We start from the raw sequence: 19,439 nt of genomic DNA on the forward strand, positions 1-19,439 counted from the left end.
CCCGATCCCTCTTTAATCTAGGTAAGGTTTTCTGCCTGACAAGTTTCATTCCCTGTTCGTGTTCTTGCAAATAATCCTTCCTTTTGCATTCAAGGACGTACTTTTTCTTCTCTTACATCTATTTTTATTTTCATTTTACAGGCACCTAACTACTGCTAGCATACTCCTCATTTCAGTGCAGTACATGAATTTGCCACATCACTTCCGTATGGCATTATTCTTTATTTACTCATTGCATTACACATCTGAATTACCAGTGGGGATTCTTTACATATGTCTCCATGAAAACTTAGTCTTTCTGAGGTAGGTTCCTTGAACTCTAAGAATGTCTAAGCTCTGATTTGGCAGCCAGTACCAGGGCTTGCTTCCTGTCACTCATCTCAAAGAAGCGCCCAGCTAGAACTGCATATTTTAAATCCCTCCAACATCTGCTTTGTAGTGGGCTGTCATTTCACCCATGGTGCAGGGTAGCATTCACACCACAATATACTCCAAAATACCAGATCATTTTTTGCATGGCATGGGACAGCTGAAGTGATTTATGCAGAGGACTGCTGCTAATTCTAGAAATTACAAGCTCAAACATGTTGTCTGGCACAAGAAGCTGAGTATACCTGCTGATCCATATCTATACCCAGATAGCTGAACGCCTATTCAGGACTAATATTTTGCTTCAAGTGATGAGATTGACTGTGTACATCCCAAGGCACTAATTTTCGTTTGCAGCAGAAAAATATCTACTCTCCAAAGCAAAGAATTGCATGAAGGTAGGTTGCTAGCATAAGGTGATTCTTGTTTTCTTTCCAGAGGAATCAGAACTAACATAGGGAATTTAGTTCATTTAAGATTACAAAAGCAAAAACTTTAAATTCACTATATGGCAAGCACGAAATCAGATTAGTTTCCTGTGTATGCTGATTTGAGAATTCTAACTCCAACCTGCTAAACACTTCTCTGTTTCATATTTGTTTCCTCATAGTGAGGACTTAATACAAAATGCCTAAGAGGGTCTGCTTTTCTTTTTCTTATTCCCACTTTGCTTCATCAGCCTTCATGAGCTTTTAACATCACCACATTGGTGAGACAATCAAACATGAAAGCATCTGGACTTATGGGCATATGACCAGAAAGTATTACAGAGCAGATTTTTGTCATATTCTCTCAGCACTTTTTAAATCTCAGTCGGAGACATTCTTTGTTTTCTCTGGAGTCAGGGCTAGACCCGGGAACAGTGGCAGAAGTCAGGCTGATTGTGTTAGGTGTGCTGTGATGTTCCAGAATTTGGTTACTGATTCCACAATGAAATCTTTGTAGCTCTAAATTGACAACTTTACCTGAACAAGAAGGAAAAAGATTGTCTGCACTGGAAAAGTGACAGTGTTAGAAGACACAGCACAGCGGAGAGATACCTCCCTTACTCTATGTAATTACTCTGTGCATTAGTCATGGGAAGTAACGGGGCTGATGCTATGCCTACAAAAGTGGCAGTAACTTTGGGATTATTTAGCACCCGTACAAGAGCTGTATATCCCTAAGTAATTCACAGCTATAGATCAATAGTTCAACAGTTGCAGCTACGTTAAGGAGTGAGATGCTCAGTGCTACACATTGCTATGGGTGACATTTTCATACAGTATGTAAAAAAGAAGAACCTCACGGAGGGCCCAATTTTTCCAACCGTATCAGCTGGTTAAATAAAAGATGTTAGCTCTTTGTACAAACCTTGCTTGTAAAATTAAAGACTTCTTTACACTGGATTTCTTAAGCCTTGATGAACCTCTTTGCATAGCTCTCTAATGGGAACGTTTTGCAGTAGCGCGCACTGGGAGTCTAACTGGTGTGGCTTGTGGCTTACTCACACCCACCTGTGAGTAAATTACCAGTACTGAAAGGTGCCTGTGTTGATAGGTAAGTCTTAGGAGCCGACAAGCCGCAGATCTCCTGAGCATTACCCAATACAGTAATTCTCCAGGGACTTTGTAACAGTAGGGGTATTAACCCCAATATTAAGGCCAAATTCCAAAGTACAATGCGCAAAGCACAGGAATTCTGTCTTTACCAGTATCCCTCCTCCCTGACAGGCTTAGAAGCAAGGAAAAGAAGAAAAGACTGGGGATGAAAAATCACATGCTCGGTTGTGCTGGGTCAGGCTGTCCCTGCTCTGGAGCAGGGCTGAACCTGGGATAAAAATAAAAGCGGTGTGCAGCACAGGCAATCCAACAAAGCAATTCAAGGGGCTACGGTTTGATATAAAGCAGTTCAGTGTTTGCCTTGCAGCCAGTACAAGGAGAACAAGTTGCTTTTCTGCACGGTGGAGTCATCTGATGTTTGCTTTAATTTCTGGGCGACCGGGGGAGCGTGAGTCAGATGCTCTCGCAGCTGCTTCGTGGAAGTCAGAGGCCAGGAGGGACCCTGACTCACCGGAGCTGCGAAATACCTTCCAAAAGCCCAGCTCAGTGCCTGGAAGCGGGGTCACGGGCTGGAGGGGGGGGGGGGGGGGGGGGGCAGCTCAGGAGTTTGGGAAGGCGGGCGGAGCGGGGGTCCCGGAGGGTGGGAGCAGCCACCCAGCCCGGGGCAGCCGCCTGAGGGGGTCGGGTCGAGTCGGGTCGGGCGAGGGACCAACTCTGCGAGGCCACAGGAGGGGGATGGAGAAGGGAGGGGGGGACCCCCCAACAAACATTTCTCCTTCGTGATCCCCAGCAGGCAAGAGAAATAACACCCCCCCTCCCCCCATTCCCCATAAAGCCGGAGGGGGCGCACACAAGACGTGAGCCCGGGGCTCTCCCGCCGCTGCCCCATGCCCGCCCCCCCCCCCCCCCCCCCCCCCCCCCCTCCCCGCCCCTTACCTCATTGCCACATTCCCCAGCGAGTGAGCTCAGCTGTTCGCGCAGCCTCTCTCCTTTTATGGTCAAACAACTTTGCCTGGGCGAGGCTTTTTTTCGCGAGTTGGGAGGGGAGCGCAGCGCTGGGGCTCAGCAGCTCCCCCCAACTTTCATTTCGGCGGCCGTGCGGGGGGCAGAGGAGCTGAGACCCAGCCCCGGGGGGGGGCGGCATTTCATCCCCTTCCCGCACCCCAGAGGTGAGTCTTTTCTCTTGGCTTTTGTCTGCAGCCGCGGGGCTGGTGCTGAGCGTATCGGGGGGGGATCGCCCGTGTCGGGGTTGCGGGTTTCCTGCCGCTCCCGCGGGGGGTGCGGGGAGGCTGCTCGCCTCGTACAAAGCCTCTCGGGCTCTTTGGGATTGGTTTACGGTCGTCGCTCCTGGTTTTTTTTTGGGGGGGGTTGGTTTTGGGTGTTTTTTTTTGTTTGTTTGTTTGTTTTGTTTTGTTTTTTGGGTTTTTTTTGTTACCTTCCGCAGAAGAGAGGTCTGCTTGTGCGTGTGCCTGGTGAGTTTTGTCCCCTCCCGGTGAAATGGAGGCAGCTCGAACGGTGCTGTACGGCTCCGGGAGAGGGGAAAGGGGGAAGGGGGAAGAGGGGGTGGTGCCCGGTGTTACCCGGGACAGGCTCTCTTTTGTGTGCGTACGGACGAGTTGAGACACCTATGGAGCCCTTTTCCAGATGTGCGAGAGAGAGAGGAATCTGGGGCTCTTTGCTCATGAAACGTATTTAATTTACGAGGGTTTTGTCTCTCCGGCAGCGCCCTGAGAAAGTGAAGACGCGAGTCTTGCAAAGTCGTAGAACTTCCTAACGTTTTAAGTATATTTGCATAGCTTTGGGGAGTTTTTCCTCTTCCCTCCCCCAACATATGTGGGAGAAGTTTGTAGCTCTGAATGTCCCCCTCCCCCAGCCTTTTTTTTTTTTTTTTTTTAAGGCTTTCCCTTGCAGCTTGCATAGCTGATAGGACTTTGCTGTCTGTGAAGCTTTGTAACTTTGGGCTAGGCTGGGAGAACTTTCTGGAATTAGTCTGTATGAGAGGATGAAAATAAGCCTAACTCCTAAATCTGTTTAATCTGTTCACTTCATATTCTGTATTATTTTTATTTTTTTTGCTCTAGTTCTCTTTCTGACCTCCCTCGGTTGGGAGGAAGTTGGCAGATATGGGAAGTACAGATGTGGTGTGTCAGACTCCAGTGCTGGGCGAGCTTTTACTGGGGCTCCCTGTGCGGCTGGAGCCAAACTGCTTCCTACCAACAGAGGTGAAAAGTAACACTCAGCTCTCTGCCTCCTTAGATTCCTCCTCTTTTTGTTACCCCAGGAAAGGAGCTGAGTTTTTGAAAGTGGTGTCTTGTGGTCAAAGGGCTGAAAGTTGTCTGGGTGCATAAAAAGTGGTGGACCCACTGTGTGACCCTCTGGGAGGTGACCCTGCTGCTGAGGGAGATGTTACTCGGTTCTGTCTTACTTCTCGTTGCTCTCTGTTGGAGAGGAACAATGAAGCGACCAAGTATCCTGAAGACCAAGAAGACCAAGTATCCTGACTGCATCCTTTGGGGACATCTTTCTTCATAGCTCCACTTGAGTCATCTTAAATGCTGTTACAGCAGGCAGAAAAATCTCTCCCCTCAGGGAAAATGTGAGGACATGAAGGGTTTAAGATGAGGTCCGCTGGTGTGACACTCCCTCTCCAACAGCTTTTACGAACAGTGCCATAGGACACACATAAACTGTGTTTCTGGTAAGGCTCAGATGCTACTGACGATGCTGCTGCAGGGCTGGGAGGGGTGGCTCTCCCCAGGGCCAGCCTTTTGAAGCCTGTTTGGTCTGTGTGGAGGTGGACCAATAAACAAAAGTGAGGATGAGCAGGGGCAGCTGCTGGATGGATACAGCTCTGACCAGAAAGGGCCTTAAGCATGACATAGCATACCGGGAAATGGGCTGCTTTGGGTTAAGGAAGAAAGCAGGTGCTGGTAGCAAAGCCAGTGCTTTTTTTGTGAAAGCAGCTGATGTCCCAAGACTGTGTTGACTAACCCTGCTATGGATCGTGATCAGAAGTGACGTTGCTGTGGTGTTCTTCTCATAATGCTGTCAGTTCTGGTGGAACCAGAACCAGTTCTGGTGAACCACCAGGTGGTTCATTACACCATAGTGAAACAGTGGAGCACGAGGCAGAAGTCCTCAAAGGAAGGCTGGAGGTCTTTTCAAGAGCTTCTGTAGCTCACTGGGAAGCTGCAGACTGGAGGGAGTTGGTCAGTCCCTTCCAACTGACAAGTCTGTTGACCCCTACAGTAGGTCTGAGGGACTGGGGACAGACCTTGCTAATTACTCTTCTGTCTTGGCCCTTTCCCATCACGTGGGAGATGCTTAGCACGGCTTTTTGGCTGCTTACACTTGCAGCCTCTTACTTCTTTTGAAAAGCCCAGAAGACGTTGTCAAAGTGCGTGCAACACATCAGTCCTGCACAAAGGGAACCAAAAGTGTGGCAGCGTGGACTCAATTTGCCTATGCTGTCGCATGCTTGTCATTTGGAGAAGCTCTTGCAGGTTACTACTCTATCTTGCCATACTGCACTGAATCGTGAGAGTGCTTAGAACAGGGGGGCACGCAGGTCTCAGCAGCAGCCGTGGGTGAATTAAGGGTGGGCGGATGTTTGTGGCACCGGGGCTGTCTGTCCCAGCAGCTGTTATTGTCCGTGTGGGAGAGACCGGCAGTGTGGAGGGGCGCTGATCTGGCCATGCCAGCTTGAAACGCTGGCACGGAGTCCCTGCGCTGGCGGAAGCGCTATTGTGCTGGGGTGTTAGGGGGGCTGTCGGCATGCCAGGCTCCACAACAAAGCCTCTGGCTGGCTTCACGGGGGTTTCGAGCACGGGTGAGATTCCTGGCCCGGATCGCAGGACTCGGGGGGGAGGGGGGAAACCTCATGAGACCCGCCGCTCCTAAAACAGCCGACTTGGCGGGTCTGTCCGAACCTGGTGGTAGAAAAGAGGGGGGGGGGGGGGAGGGAGAGGGTTTGCAGGGCCGCTAAGCGGGGTGCTTCCCCACCCCACAGTCTGCCCCTGCGCCGGGCAGGACCGGGGCTGCCTTGCCCCGGGGGGCGGGCGGACGGACGGACGGAGGGAGCCCCGGCTGCATCGGGGGTGGCTGCGGCGTCGGCGTCCGTGGGGCGGCGGTGCCTGGCGGGGGCGGAGCGGGCGGCGGCGCAGCCGGTGAGGGGCGGCGGGAGCCGCCGTCACCCTCACCGGGGGAGTGGGGGGAGGAAGGGGAGGAAAAAGGGGAGGTGAGATCCGGAGAGCAGCCGGGGGGGGGGTGGCTGTGCCCCGGGGATGTGCCCCCAGGGAGCTTCTCGCCCGCCTTGTTGTGGCTCTGCCGCAGCTGCCTGCGCTCCTGCGGGGGGCTGGAGGTAAAGGGTGGGGGGTTTTTTTTTGGGGGGTGGGGGGGGGTGAGAGGGTTTTTGGGGTGTGGTGGGGGTGAAGGGGGACATTACTGGCGCTGTTCCAGGCTGAGGTCGGGGGGAACCGGTCGGCGTTATCGGGTAGGTGAGGGGGAGGGAATGGTAATTCCAATTCTGGGAGAGCGGGGCGGGGGGGGGGGGGCGCCTCCCGTAGGGTGAGTGGGGTTTGGTGTCCGCGGGGGACGGCGGTGGCTGTGGTGGCCTGGCTGCCGCCCTCTCCAGCGCGCCTACGTGCGGAGTTCTCGGGCGGGGAAGAGCTCGGATTTCTGTGTCGCAAGAAGCCCTCTGCGGTCGGTGTTGTGCCGAGCCCAGGCGATGCGGCGCAGCGGCTCGTTCCAGGTTCTGTTCCTCCTTTCTCCTGGGCTGGTCGTGGAAGTGCTCTGCTCGGGCACCTCTGGCCAGACTTAAATTCCTGTATCCCTCTGTTTCGCGTGTTCCTCTTTATTATTAATTCCCACTCTGGCCCAAGGCTGAATTCATATAGGTTTCTCCCCTCTTCTCTCTTGACAGGTACTGAGAAGATGGCCTCCCCAGGCGCCCCAGGGACCCGCATGACGTCCACAGTCAGTATCAATATTTCTACCCCTTCCTTCTACAACCCACAGAAGAAGTTTGCACCGGTGGTCGCCCCTAAGCCCAAGGTGAACCCCTTCAAGGCTGGGGGTGCATCAGAGCCGTCGCTGCCCCCGCCTCCTGCAGCTGGCGCCCAACGCGCTCAGATGGGGAAGGTGGGGGAGATTCCATCAGCACCCATGTCCCTGTTGGCAGAAGGTAGGTGAGGGCCGGTGTGGCAGATGTGAACATGCATTTCTAAATTCTCAGGGTGTGAGGTCTGTAACTTGGGCTAAACATGAGAACAGGGGCGTAACTGCTGGAGGTGATGGATACTCTTGCCGTAGAGGCTGGCAGGTTCCAGAATGAGATAAAATGATTGTAAAGGGATTTCAAAATCCATAGTATCTCCATTAGGAAAGGAGCCAGGAAGGCTGTGTTGCACTGGTGCTGGAGGAATGCAATGGATTTTTCGTAGTATTCCCTGAGTGCGTAATTGCGTAACTGCAGTCAGTTTCTGGCCAGCGTGTCTGGAAGCAAATATGTTGCAGGGAAGTTGACTGTGATGGGGAGGAATCATGCTATTCTCCTTGTTGATTTATCTCAGCTCAAATTGGTTGTCTCTGGCTGTAGAGGTCCTTCTTGTAGACTCTGCAATTGCCATCTTTGCTGCTGAAGAGGAAGAAATAATTGCATGAAAAAATGGTGGAGGCTATCATAAACAGGAAATGAGACTTAGAGTTTGGATGGCTTGTTTTATACTTTTTTTTTTTTATACTTTTTGCTAGTGGTTTGGGTTGGGTGTGTTTTCCTGTGTAGGGTGACTTCTCACTTTAGTGTGGTTTTCTTTTGCTTTATTTTCTTTTTTTTTTCTTTTCTTTTTTTTTTTAATTTCCTGTGGTGGGATGGTTTTTTTGTTCAATTGCTGATGGGTGGTTGGTTTTGTGTCCTCTAAGAAGCAGCAGGTTCCTGGTTGTGTGGCTCCCTAGTTGGAATCAATCAGCACGGGGCCACTGGAAATTTCCCTAGGGACCTCTTGCTAATGCTTGGTGCTGCATATTAACCCAAAACTCTGTCAGGGTGCACTTCAGTCCGGACACCCTTGTTCAGACAATGATAACTGCTGTTTTAAATTTCTTCCCTTTCACTGTCTAGCATAGGCTGTGCAACACTGGTTTTCTAGGTTAGCATGCTAAGTTAGTAGGCAGCTGATGTGATGGCAGGAAGCTTGGTCCTGTCCTCAGAGGAGACAAATTATTAAGTAATTTTTTTCCATTTCTCGAGTCACAAGGACCTCAGCACGTTGATGCTTCTGTCCCCTAGAACGGTATCGGTTAAGTCTGACCTTTTTCGCGTATGTTGTTGGCTGGAATCTTGTGTCTGTAATCCAAGGTCCCATCTTAGGCTTTATGATTTTCTGCTCTAGTTGTGTAAATTAGGGATCCATCTGTCAAAAGGTCTTAAACTGACACAAATACATTACCTGAAGTACAAAAGTAGACAGATGGTTGTTAAAAATTATTTTTCAATACACAGTGGAAGTGGAGGATTGGGTGTTGTTTCCTCCACTTTTGCTTTCCTTATAAAGCTTATTATGGAGGAATTAACTTGACAGAAAGATCAGCAAAAGAACCATTTGGCTTAAGCTGCCGCGTCACCATTGGGTGAGGGCTGCCAGCAAAACATCTGAAGTACAGATGAACCACTAAAACTCAGTCATGAGAGAAATGCATCTGATTTGATCCTTCTTTGATGCATCTCTTCAATCCTCTCCCTTTCCTAGACGTTCCCCAGACAAACAGTAATATAATGTAAAGCCCTAGCGATTGGTCTCTTTGTCTTAAATGACAGGATGGCTAACTTAGTATTGCTGTAGGTACATTATGTTTAGTATTGATCATTCTATCAATCTGGTATAGTAACTTTGTAGGGAACTCTTTATGAATTATTCACACAAACAAAAACAGGCTTTTAGTGCACCTGAAACAATGTGACAGCAGATCAGGGCTTTGTTTCTGCAATATTCTTCATCATTTCGATAAAAAAATAAAAGGCAAGCGTATACAAACTTGATCCCGAACTGTAGTTTCAAAGAAAAAATACCATCCAAGTACTACTCCCCCCCTCCCAGCAGAATTTCTATGGCACAATAAGTCTTGGAAGTGGTGCTACATGCCAGTGCAGTTTATGCATTCCACTGGCTAATAAGATTTCAGCTTTCCCTTTCTGAAAGGGCAGTGTTATCTCCCTTTGGTTACAGATGAGAAGTCTTTAAGTCTGTTGGCAACAGCTGGATATAAAGATGAGACGATTCAATTACTGCCGTTAAAAGTTTCGTGTGGTGTAGCAGGAGTGAAAAACTTGTTCTTTCACCCTATTGCTGGTTGGGGCTAGCTAGGAAGAGAGGCGGGTGTCCAGAAGAAGGGATGTGGAAGTTGCACCTCCTTGTCTTCAGTGTTCTTTGCTGCTTGGATGATAAGAGGACTTCTCCCATACATGGTGAAGGGAAGAGGATTCACATTTATTTGACTGTGTTGTAGTAGAAAATGTCTTTTTACCTGTTCCATATCTTTGGCAAGTATGAATATGGGGTTTTCTTCTAGGAGACTGAGGCACTCTGGTGCTTTTCAGCCTGCTTAAAAGGGTTCTGGAAGTTTTTTCATGCACTAATCTGTATTGGGCGTGAGGACGTTTTAGCCTCTTAAAGGAAAGCTGTTTTCTTCTCCCAGAAAAATAAAGCAGCTTCAGAGGTTCCCTATACGAATAAGGGGTAGTTGATCCAACTGGCTTTTTTTCCCACGCTCATTTCTGGTAGTGCTTACTAGCCAGCTGCGAGGTGCCGTCTTATTTTCTTGTAACAGTGCAGTTTCTTCAAGGTATTGGGTTGTCCACTGGCATTCCTTCTAATGCTGCTCTCTATTCAGCAGTCTGAGACAGTTACGGGCGAGAGAAGCACGTGCTAGGGACCAAAGAATGAGAGGAGGAGTGGGAAAGGGCATAGTAAGACATGTTTCCTGATTATACAAGAACTATTTCCGGGGACTAATTGCAGTAGCTACCGAGCAAAGTTTATACGATGGCAAATGCCTTTGGACAAGGTGAAAGCCAGCCCGCGGAGTTCCTTTGTCCTTGATGGGTGCTGGGGTCCCCTAGGTACCGACGAACTACTTGCTATGGTACTTTCAAGACTCCTTCTGGGGTTTTTGCTGGCTAAGAGTAAGAAATGATACAAACTTGCTTTTATTCTCATTCTTCCCCATAGAGCTGCCACCACCACCTCCTCCCCCACCTGGAGAGGAGGCAAGTTTCTCCTCAAACTGTGCTTTTCCCCCACCCCCACCACCCTTTGAAGAGCCTTTTCCACCAGCCCCGGAAGAAGTTTTTCCTTCTCCTCCTCCTCCTCCGCCACCGATGTTTGATGAAGGGCCTGTGAACAAGATACCTGCCCCACAGGTGAGTGAGGTCAAGGGAAGTAGTTTCTTGTGATTCTCTGTGAGTTGGGACAGCTTCTCACTACTCTCTGAACTCAGCAGCAGGAAGCCATGAGATCTGGGAAAGCAGAAAATGCTACCGCCCCACGGACCAGCGTAGGTTAGGGTCTACTGGTCAGGTTGCATCTCTGCAGATGAAGAACCTGGGGTTCCTGGTGGGCAGTGAGTTGAATGTGAGCCAGCAATGCACCCTTGCGGCAATAAAGGCCAACCACCCGCTGGGCTGCGTTTGTGAGAGTGTAGTCAGCAGGACAAGGACAGTGATTATTCTTCTCTCTCCGGTGCTAGTGAGGCTGCGTCTCGGAGGACTCTTTCCAGTTGGGCTTCCTAGTATAATAACCCCAGAGGAATACTGAACTAGATGCAATCCAGCAAAGGGTCATAGCCATCATTGGGGTGTGGAGCATGCGATGTGAGAGCTGGGTTTGTTCAGCCTGCAGAAGAGGAGGCCAAGGCAGGGATCTAACTGCAGCCTGCAATACCTAAAGGAGGGCTGGAGAGAAGACAGATTCTTCTTGCCGGGGCACAGCAAGAGAACAAGAGACAATGGACACAAGTTGTGGCATGGGAAGTTCCTTTTGGACAGAAGAAAAACCTGTTCCCCTGCAAGGGTGGCCCAACACTGGCAGAGGTGCTCAGAGAGGCTGGGAAATCTGCGTCCTTGGGGGTGTTCAGAAATCACCTGGACAAGGCCCTGAGCAACCTGGTCTAGCTTGAGAGTCAGCCCTACTGCGAGCAGGGTGTTGGACTACAGACTACCAGATGTCTTTTCCCACCAAAATCTGTCTGTGACTTTCTTTGGGCTGTGCATTTTCCCACTGTTTGTAGACCTTGAAGACTGTCTTGTTCGTCCTCACCAACTTCCTATCCACTCAAAGCAAGGAGAGGATCTGTACCATAGTCCAAAGTATCAAAATGTGCTATTGTAAGGGGATACACCCGGTTCTCTGGATGTTCCTGTAACGTGCTCTGCTCCCTCTTTCCTCATGGATGGTGGTATAGGTACGTGGCAAGATGAGCAGCATTGATCTTGAGATTGACTCACTGTCCGTAATGTTGGATGACATGGAGAAGAATGACCCCTTCAAATCCCGGGTGAGCTCTCCAGAATGTTGCAGGTGGAAGAAGAGATGACTGGTTTGCTGAACGGAGGTAGTGAGAAGGGTGCTACTGAAGATTAAAAATTCTGGATAAACCATAGTGCGGAAGTGTACATGAAGGACCAGAAAGTGTAGATCTTGAAACTTATCAGGACTGCTAAATATATAACAGTGTGGGAACTGTTAGCATCGTGGATCTGGGATAGCTGCTGACTTACTGCTATAGACAGCATATTTTCTCTTCCACCCTGCTGATAACTGCCTGTTTCTCTCTGCTGCTTCCCATTACAGATACCTCCAGCATCCACAGGTTCTCTGGAGAAACCATCAGCCCCAAAAGCCCATGTGGAAATACCATCTGCACCCAGAGATACCCCTCATTCCTTTCCTTCCAAGTTCACTCCAAAGCCAAGTGGAAGCTCACCTTTCAAGCCCCCTGGAGTGGATTTGGCCCCCTCCCCAACCCCATGGGCAGCCCCACAGCAACGCAAGGAGCCTCAAGCACCAATCCCTCAACCCCCCTCTCTCCCTCCTGCTCAGCCTACCCCTAAATTCACCCCACCCCCTGTTGCTGGCTCTCCTAAGTCTGGGTCCAAATCAGGTGCCAATGTTCCCATGGCTCCCTCAAACTCTACAAGATATCCTACCTCACTTCAGACTCAGTTCACAGCCCCTTCACCTTCAGGTCCTTCCTCGCGGCCACAGCCTCCCAATTTCACCTATGCCCAGCAGAAGGAAAGACCTCAAGTGCAGGTGAAGCCATGTCCCACAGAACAACCTGCTGCTGCAAAAGACACGGTAAGGGATAGAGCCGTGGGACCAGTGCCTTTGGACAGGCACTTTGGACAGCATCACTGGGAGTGAAGTTGGAGGATGAGGAGGGAGGGTCTGTCCCAGGCTAGGGGAATCTGTTACCCATCTGAGAGAAAAACATAACTGGAAACAGTGGTGGAGAGGAATAGGACTTTATGTAAAGGTGAAAAGAAGCAAGCATGGGGGATGGCGGATCACTCCCTAGAGACAGAGGAGAAGTAAAGGTGAGAGAAGTAGGTTTATTAGGGACAGGGTGGGAAGGAGTCTGTCTGTACGTGTCCTTTGGGATTGAATGTTTCCTCTTCATGCAGCATAGACCCACAGGCTCCAGTGCAGATCCACCTAGGGGAAACTCCTGTCTGACCATGAAGGAGGTAGAAGAGCTGGAGATGTTGACCCAGAAACTAATGAAGGATATGGAGCATCCACCCCCAGCAGAGGCTGCTACTTCTGGTGCGTTCCATCAGTGGACAGCAGTAGGACTAAGACTGTGATGGGTTTTCATCTCTCCTAATCCCTTTCTTCTTCCATTGACAGAGCTCTGCGGCTTCTGCCGGAAGCCCCTATCACGAACCCAGCCAGCTGTGAGGGCCCTGGACTGCCTCTTCCATGTGGAATGCTTCACCTGCTTCAAATGTGAGAAGCAACTGCAGGGGCAGCAGTTCTACAATGTGGATGAGAAGCCCTTCTGTGAGGACTGTTATGCGGTGAGTCACCAGGATGAAAGCTGCTAGAGAGAGCTGCGCTTGCTGTGGATGCTCTCTTGCTTTCCCTTCCTCCTTCCGTGTTGCCTGTCTGTGGTGTAGCCTCCCAGGGGTGGGGGACTGTATTAATGTGTCTTCCTTGTTTCCTTTGGGCTCAGGGGACCTTGGAAAAGTGCAGTGTCTGCAAACAGACAATCACAGACCGGATGCTGAAGGCCACTGGTAACTCATACCATCCCCAGTGTTTCACCTGCGTGATGTGCCATACCCCTCTTGAGGGGACCTCTTTTATTGTGGACCAGGCCAACCAGCCTCACTGTGTGGATGACTACCACAGGTATGGAGAGAGGATGTGCGTGTGGTGTCTGAAAGAAGGCAGATTCCCTCACACCTGTTTAATTTTGCTGCAATATGGGGTTGGGTTGCCCATGTGATCTGTTGGATGTGAAGTTAAAAGTGAGTCAGCAGTGTACCTTGCAGCAATTAAGGTCTTTTTTCCACCTGAACTTCTTTGTGATTTATTATTCCTCTGCTGCTAATACTACTGTATGGCAGCGAGGAACTTGCATTGAATATCACCATGGTGGTCATGGTCTCCTCTGTATTTTTGTGTGTTGCAGGAAGTATGCTCCACGCTGCTCAGTTTGTAGTGAGCCTATCATGCCAGAGCCTGGAAAGGATGAGACAGTGCGTGTGGTGGCATTGGAGAAAAATTTCCACATGAAATGTTACAAGTGTGAGGTAAGCCTGGTGGCCCCAACTCCTTCCATCTCCCCCATGCCCATCACCAGCAACTGGGCACTTTTGTTGTCTATCCTGACCAAACACTAAGGTGGTTCTGAGTGCATTTGGAGCACTTTTGAAGCAGGTTCAGAAAAAGATGAGGCATTCACAGACCACAGGTCCGTGAACAAGGACTGCAGAGTTGTAGTCTCTAACATCCCTAATATGGCAGCTGTGGATACTGGGGGAACATGCTGGGATCACAGAAGGGGCTTGCTCTTCCCTCAAAATAGTATGTTCCATTAAGCACCATCAGAAAAAGAGCAGTGGGCTGTGAGCCGCTATCCTGATCCAGTGGGGCATTTCCTACATCCTTGAATGTAATTTACCCTGCTGTTGGCTGTCATTGAGCTCCCTCCCTCTTTTCTTTCCCTGTTCAGGACTGTGGGAAGCCCTTGTCCATTGAAGCAGACGAGAATGGGTGCTTTCCACTGGATGGGCACGTGCTGTGTATCAAATGTCACACCAGTCGTGCCAAAACGGCACGCTGAGGAGCTTGGAGTGGGCATACCCTGCACTCAGTACTCTTCCCCTCCCCGCCATTGTCTTACCCCTCTGCCTGACAAGGCAGGTTGCTACCAATGGAGACTGTGCCAGAGCAGATCTTTACTCATGTAGGATTCACCGCTCCTAGACTTCACTCTGCACACCCACCAAGAAAGAACCTCTTCTCCTGTCACCACTTCCTGGCCACAGCGTATTCCAGGCTGGGGGCTATGATCAAGGTGAGTGTACAATCTCTGTTCTCTCCGTACTCTGGAGGAGGAAGACCAGACCTCCACCACTGCCTGGTGGAAGTAGCAAGAACAACCTTGTGGCGGGAGCTGGGAAGGGCTGAGCATTCTGTTCCACGGAGCCAAGAATGATGATTTGACCTTAGAAGGTGGAAGCCTCCATCTCGGCACTTCTGTCTTCGATTTTAATTTTTTTTTTTCTTGTGCCACCTCATTATCAGGATGTCTTCCCCTGCCCCCTCCCTCACTCCTGGGTGTGGAGGCAGAACGTATTGGGAATCTCTGTTATCATTGCCAGAAAAAGTGAACCTACTATAGCTTTTCTGTCTCTAATGGATTTTAATGGCTAACTGTCTTGTTGCTTTTTTTTTTTTCCTTAGCCAGATTAAACTGGCAATGTTTGGAATCCTACTCTGTTCCTGAGTTTGGAAACTTACTTTTTTAAAAAAAATCTTTTTCCCTCCCCCAAATTAATCACTTCCCAGTGTGGTTTCTGGACAGCCAGGCTGGGCACCAGAGTAGCAAAGCGGTCCAAAGAATGCATGTTTACAAATAAAGACTGCCGTAAGGACGGGCAGCACATGGTGAGGAGGCATCTCCGAGCATGGATGAGGATTCAGCAGACTGAGGAAAGCCTCCCTGTTCCAGCAGGGATTCTTCCACTGCTGTCAGTGAAAGCTGCAGTGTAATTGCAGTGTACTGTCTGGCTCTTAAGTGTTACTGCACTGAGCCCCACTTCCCTGGACTAGAAACTCAAACTGAACAAGCCTTTTGATTAACTACACTGTCCAACCACTGTTTGCATTCAATAAAATGTGGGTTTTTTTCCATTAACGTGTCTGCTGTATTTGTTCGACTACCCATGAGAATTGCTGTCTTAAGCAGTAGAGAATGTATGTCTAGTTGCTCTTCCACTTAACCTCCAGAGATGAGGAGTCTGAAAATGGCCTTTCCACCTCTTCGCCTCCTGCTGAAACTGTGTAGTTTCCTACTTTTCTGTGCCCGAAGAGTAGCTTTTGTTTAAAGCAGCGGAGGACTGCATTGCAGTACAGCAAGATGGTAGTCTGCTTGATGGTGTCACTGGGAGGCAAGTTATTATAATATACTTAAATCAGACTGGAATAAAGTGCTCAGTTTTGTTGCTTTGCCTTAACTATTGATACTCTGAAGATGTTTGCACTTGATGTTTATGGTTCTAAGTGTGGTACTGTCTTGGTCACTGCAGGTGAAACTCCTCTGTGTGGTAAGTGTCAATGCTTGAAAGTGCTTGAAAGACATGAAACCTACTCTTGTTCTCTTGCCAGTTTTGACTCCGCTTTAATGACTCCGTGCAAAATGATCCAGTAAATGCTTTGAGGTTTCCTAAAGGATGAAGAAAGAAAAAAACCAAAATGTACATTTGCGTTCTTTTTCTTACCCAAGTTCTGGCTGGTTTGTAGGTATTGGTTTGAGTGGTTGTTTCTAGATTATGTGATTAAAAGCTTTTGCCCACAAATGCCAAGGAGCACAGAGAAGAGAAAAAATGATGAGGGAGAGAAGCACCCTAACCCAGCTCCTCCCAGAGCTATTGGAGGATTATAGCACTGGGGTCTGGGTATGAAATCTGCTCAACAGAGTCAATGGGAAGGGCTCTCTGGGCCACCTTGCAGATTAAGGGGAGGTTAGCCCCTCTGAGGGGCATGGGGTGCAGGGAAAGAGCAGCTGGGGACTGTACAGCACTTGTCATGGGTTGTGTAGAGGCAGGATCAAAGGCAGGAAAAGGGAGTGATTAAGGAGAGGAAGCAGCATGGGAAAATGGGGGGGGGGGGGGTCACAGAAGAGGCTGCTGCACGTACATGGTACGCTGGTCTGGATGTGCCCTGTGTGTTGGCAGTGTAGTCTGTCCTGTTGTCTCAGTAAATTTAAAAAAAAAAAAAAAAAAATTGTGTGAAGGGACTCCAGTGCATGTGGAGGTCTAAGCACCAGCAACTGGAAATAGCAGAGTGCCAGCGTATTGTGTTGGGTGTGTATGTCCCTGCATAATTACCAGCTAAAAATCAAGTCCGAGTAGCTGGTGAGTGAGTAGGGCAAGAGATTTGAGAGTTGGCATGGCTGCATGTCTGGCAGGATGCTGGGGAGACCAGCCTGAGAGTCAGCTGCTAGAGCTCCCAGGAGGTTAAAGCTACCAGCTGCTCTTGGGTCTGGAAGTTGGGTACCAGTAAGCCTGGACCAGCGACTGGAGAACAGTTTACATCTGTGCGTGAGGTGTCTGGGAGAGCAGGGAGTCCTGGGGCCGGCTGCTGGGTAGAGCCAACATCTAAGGCTAATTACTGGAGGGCTCATGTGCGTGTGTGCATGCACACGAGATGCCTGAGTACCTACCACTGGAATGGGGCTGCAGGCTGCGAGGACTCATGTCCTGGTGCCGGCAGCCAAGGAGAGCAGCTTAGGCTCCAGGTCGTTAACCCAGCTGCTGGATAGCTGGTCTGAGACCCCAGAGGGATCTATAGTATATATGCGTATGTATTTCCTGCTAACAGGTTCATCCTGGTCAGCCAGAGAAGGGAGTAGGATCAGGCTGTTTGCGCTGTGCTTGCGTGACTGCTGTGTTTTCTGCTTCAGGCCAGTCATGTACAGCGTGTGTTCATATATATACATGCACATGTTATATACATGTATATTTTATGTCTGGGAGTGTATTGGGAATACGTGCTCAGGCTTGCTGCTAGCTGTACCTGAGGATATGGAGCTGAGCAGCCTCTTCTCTGTCAGGCCAGCTCATTCAGCAGCTCCTCACAGTTGAAGCTGGAAGGGACCTCCCTGCTCAGAGCAGGGTCAACCACAGCAGGTTGCTCAGGAGGGTACCCTGTCAGTTTTTTAATACCTCCAAGGATGAGAACTCCACAACCTCCCTAGGTAACCTGTTCCAGTGTTTAACTCTCACAGTGAGGTTTTTTTCCTACCTTCAAATGGCATTTATTGTGTTTTGATATGTTCCTACTGCTGCTTCTCCTTTCACTGGGTACCACTGAGGAGAGTCTGGCTTCTTCTTCGTTCCCTCGCCCCAGGTATTTATACACAATAAGAGCCACCCAAACCTTCTCCTCTTGAGGCTGAACAGTCTCGGCTCCCTCAGCTTTTCCTCACATGTCAGATGCCCCAATACTTTCAAAATCACAGTGACCTTTCACTGGACTTGCTCCAGTAAGTCTGTGCCCTTCTTTGTACTGGGGAGCCCAAAATTGGACACAATGCTTCAGATGTCTGACCAGTGCCGAATAAAGGGGTAGAATCACCTCCCTCCAGCTACATTTGCTAATGCAGCCCAGGTACTGTTGGCCTCCTTTGCTACAAGGGCATGTTACTGGCTCAGGAGCAACTTACTGTTCACTGTGACCTGCGAGTCCTTTCTTGCAAAGCTGCTTTGCAGCCCGTCAGCACCCAGCGTGTACGAGGGCTATTCCTCCCCAGTTGCAGGACTCTCCATTTCCCCTTGCTCAACTTCATGAGTCTCCTCTCTTCCCGTTTCTCCTGCCTATTAAGGTTCCTCTGAACAGCAGCACAACTGTCTGATGTATTGGCAACTCCCAATTTTCTATCACCTGGAAGGATATGCTAAAGTTTACATATGCATGACACAAGCTCATTATCAGGGCTTATCTTCTAGCCTGGATACCTGCCATGTAGCAACTTTATTATCTATACTTCATGTTAAAGACACCTATTACTAAGACTGAACTTACTGATACACTAGCAAGATTCACAGTAAGAGCTTATCTTGCCAGCTGCATCCCTTACAATAGTTGCAGTGACTTGAGTAGCTGTGGTACGTGTATACTGTGTGGTTCCTTGTGTATACTCTGCCACTTCTCATGTTGAAGAGAGGCCGGTTGTCTTGCTTGCAAGATAAGTTGCAGATCTGCAGCTCTCTGCTTCTTAACCCACCTGTCATTTATGATTAAGCAAGACCTTCCCAGGAGCAGGAGTGTTAATTTAGTCTTAAGAATTTGGAGCATTATACAATTATGGAAACACTGATAGGTACCTACAGCAAGTAACGGATTGCTGAACGACTAGCACTTACCTTCTTCACCAACCTAGAATTAGCTCAAGCACTGAAAAATACATCTCGAGGTGATTACTCTTCCCAGGTATGACAAAGACTTAGGAACATCAGACTGAGATATTTCCTGCCCCCCAGCTCCCGGACAGTCTATTCTGCAGCAGAAGGAAGTACTACTCACATGCATTTCATCAGACTACAGCGGTACCTTCTAATACGTCTCACGGTTTAGGGGTAAACACAGAAGCTGTAAGAAGATAGACTTGGCTAATGGACGGATACAGCTATAATTGGGTTTACAGAAAAAAGTCTGAAGTGTCCAGCTGCATATGTATTCTATAATCCTAATGCAACTGCATTTCCACATTAAAACTGCAGTTAAATGGACAAAGACCATTGGCTGCAACAACTAAACATGGATGTAAGGAACCTGCTGGAACTTATACTATACATGCTAAAGTAAAGGTCGCGATCATATTTGAAATAAGCCAAAGAACTCCAATACAGCCTGCTCTGCCATAGGTTTATTTACAAAATATTATTTACAGTCTATAACTGGCTTGAGCTCTGATAAATAATATTTCCTCCACAGAGAAGGAATAAGACAGACCACCTACACATTTTTCTGTTACAAATACCCTATCCAGCCAACAAGACTATTCTCTCTTTTAAAAAAGGGGCAGAAGAAAAATGGGCATGTAAAGGGTTTTCTGTCCATGTCACAAGTAAAGGTATTAAGCAGGTTGGGGAGATGTAAATCTCCCCGCTGAAGTGCGCATGTGCAAAAGAGCAACATGCTGAGGTTACATGGTCACACAAGTTACAGCAGGTTGTGCTGCTACTCCCAACTTCTCCTCCAAAGACAGAAGTGCACCATGATTTGGTGTTTAAGGCAAGAA

At 49.0% G+C, this 19,439-nt stretch overlaps 1 protein-coding gene across 2 annotated transcripts; it reads left to right on the forward strand.

Moving 5' to 3' along the window:
• The first annotated feature begins 2,872 nt into the window (after window positions 1–2,872).
• On the forward strand, window positions 2,873–15,328 carry ZYX (zyxin). Of its 2 annotated transcripts, XM_082496853.1 has the most exons (10): window positions 2,873–3,079; window positions 6,832–7,092; window positions 10,136–10,326; window positions 11,367–11,459; window positions 11,756–12,262; window positions 12,589–12,730; window positions 12,815–12,984; window positions 13,140–13,318; window positions 13,602–13,722; window positions 14,145–15,328. In XM_082496853.1, exons 1-10 carry the CDS (start codon window positions 2,905–2,907, stop codon window positions 14,253–14,255), a joined length of 1,950 nt encoding a protein of 649 aa, XP_082352979.1. In that variant the 5' UTR covers window positions 2,873–2,904; the 3' UTR covers window positions 14,256–15,328. The 2 variants fall into 2 exon arrangements, with proteins under 2 accessions (XP_082352979.1, XP_082352980.1); XM_082496854.1 differs by lacking the exon at window positions 11,367–11,459.
• The last annotated feature ends 4,111 nt before the right edge of the window (window positions 15,329–19,439 follow it).

Source organism: Vanellus vanellus (assembly GCF_965231255.1).
Source record: "Vanellus vanellus genome assembly, chromosome: 1".
In the NCBI taxonomy this organism is placed as follows: Eukaryota; Metazoa; Chordata; class Aves; order Charadriiformes; family Charadriidae; genus Vanellus; species Vanellus vanellus.

What these genes read in the sequence shown, in the direction of transcription:
- ZYX (XM_082496853.1), top strand. Translation starts at nt 2,905, where the DNA reads ATGGTCAAACAACTTTGCCTGGGCGAGGCTTTTTTTCGCGAGTTGGGA. An exon ending in ACAAGATACCTGCCCCACAG is followed by an intron (nt 10,327 to 11,366) that starts GTGAGTGAGGTC and finishes ATGGTGGTATAG; the next exon opens with GTACGTGGCAAGATGAGCAG. An exon ending in AGCAGAGGCTGCTACTTCTG is followed by an intron (nt 12,731 to 12,814) that starts GTGCGTTCCATC and finishes TTCCATTGACAG; the next exon opens with AGCTCTGCGGCTTCTGCCGG.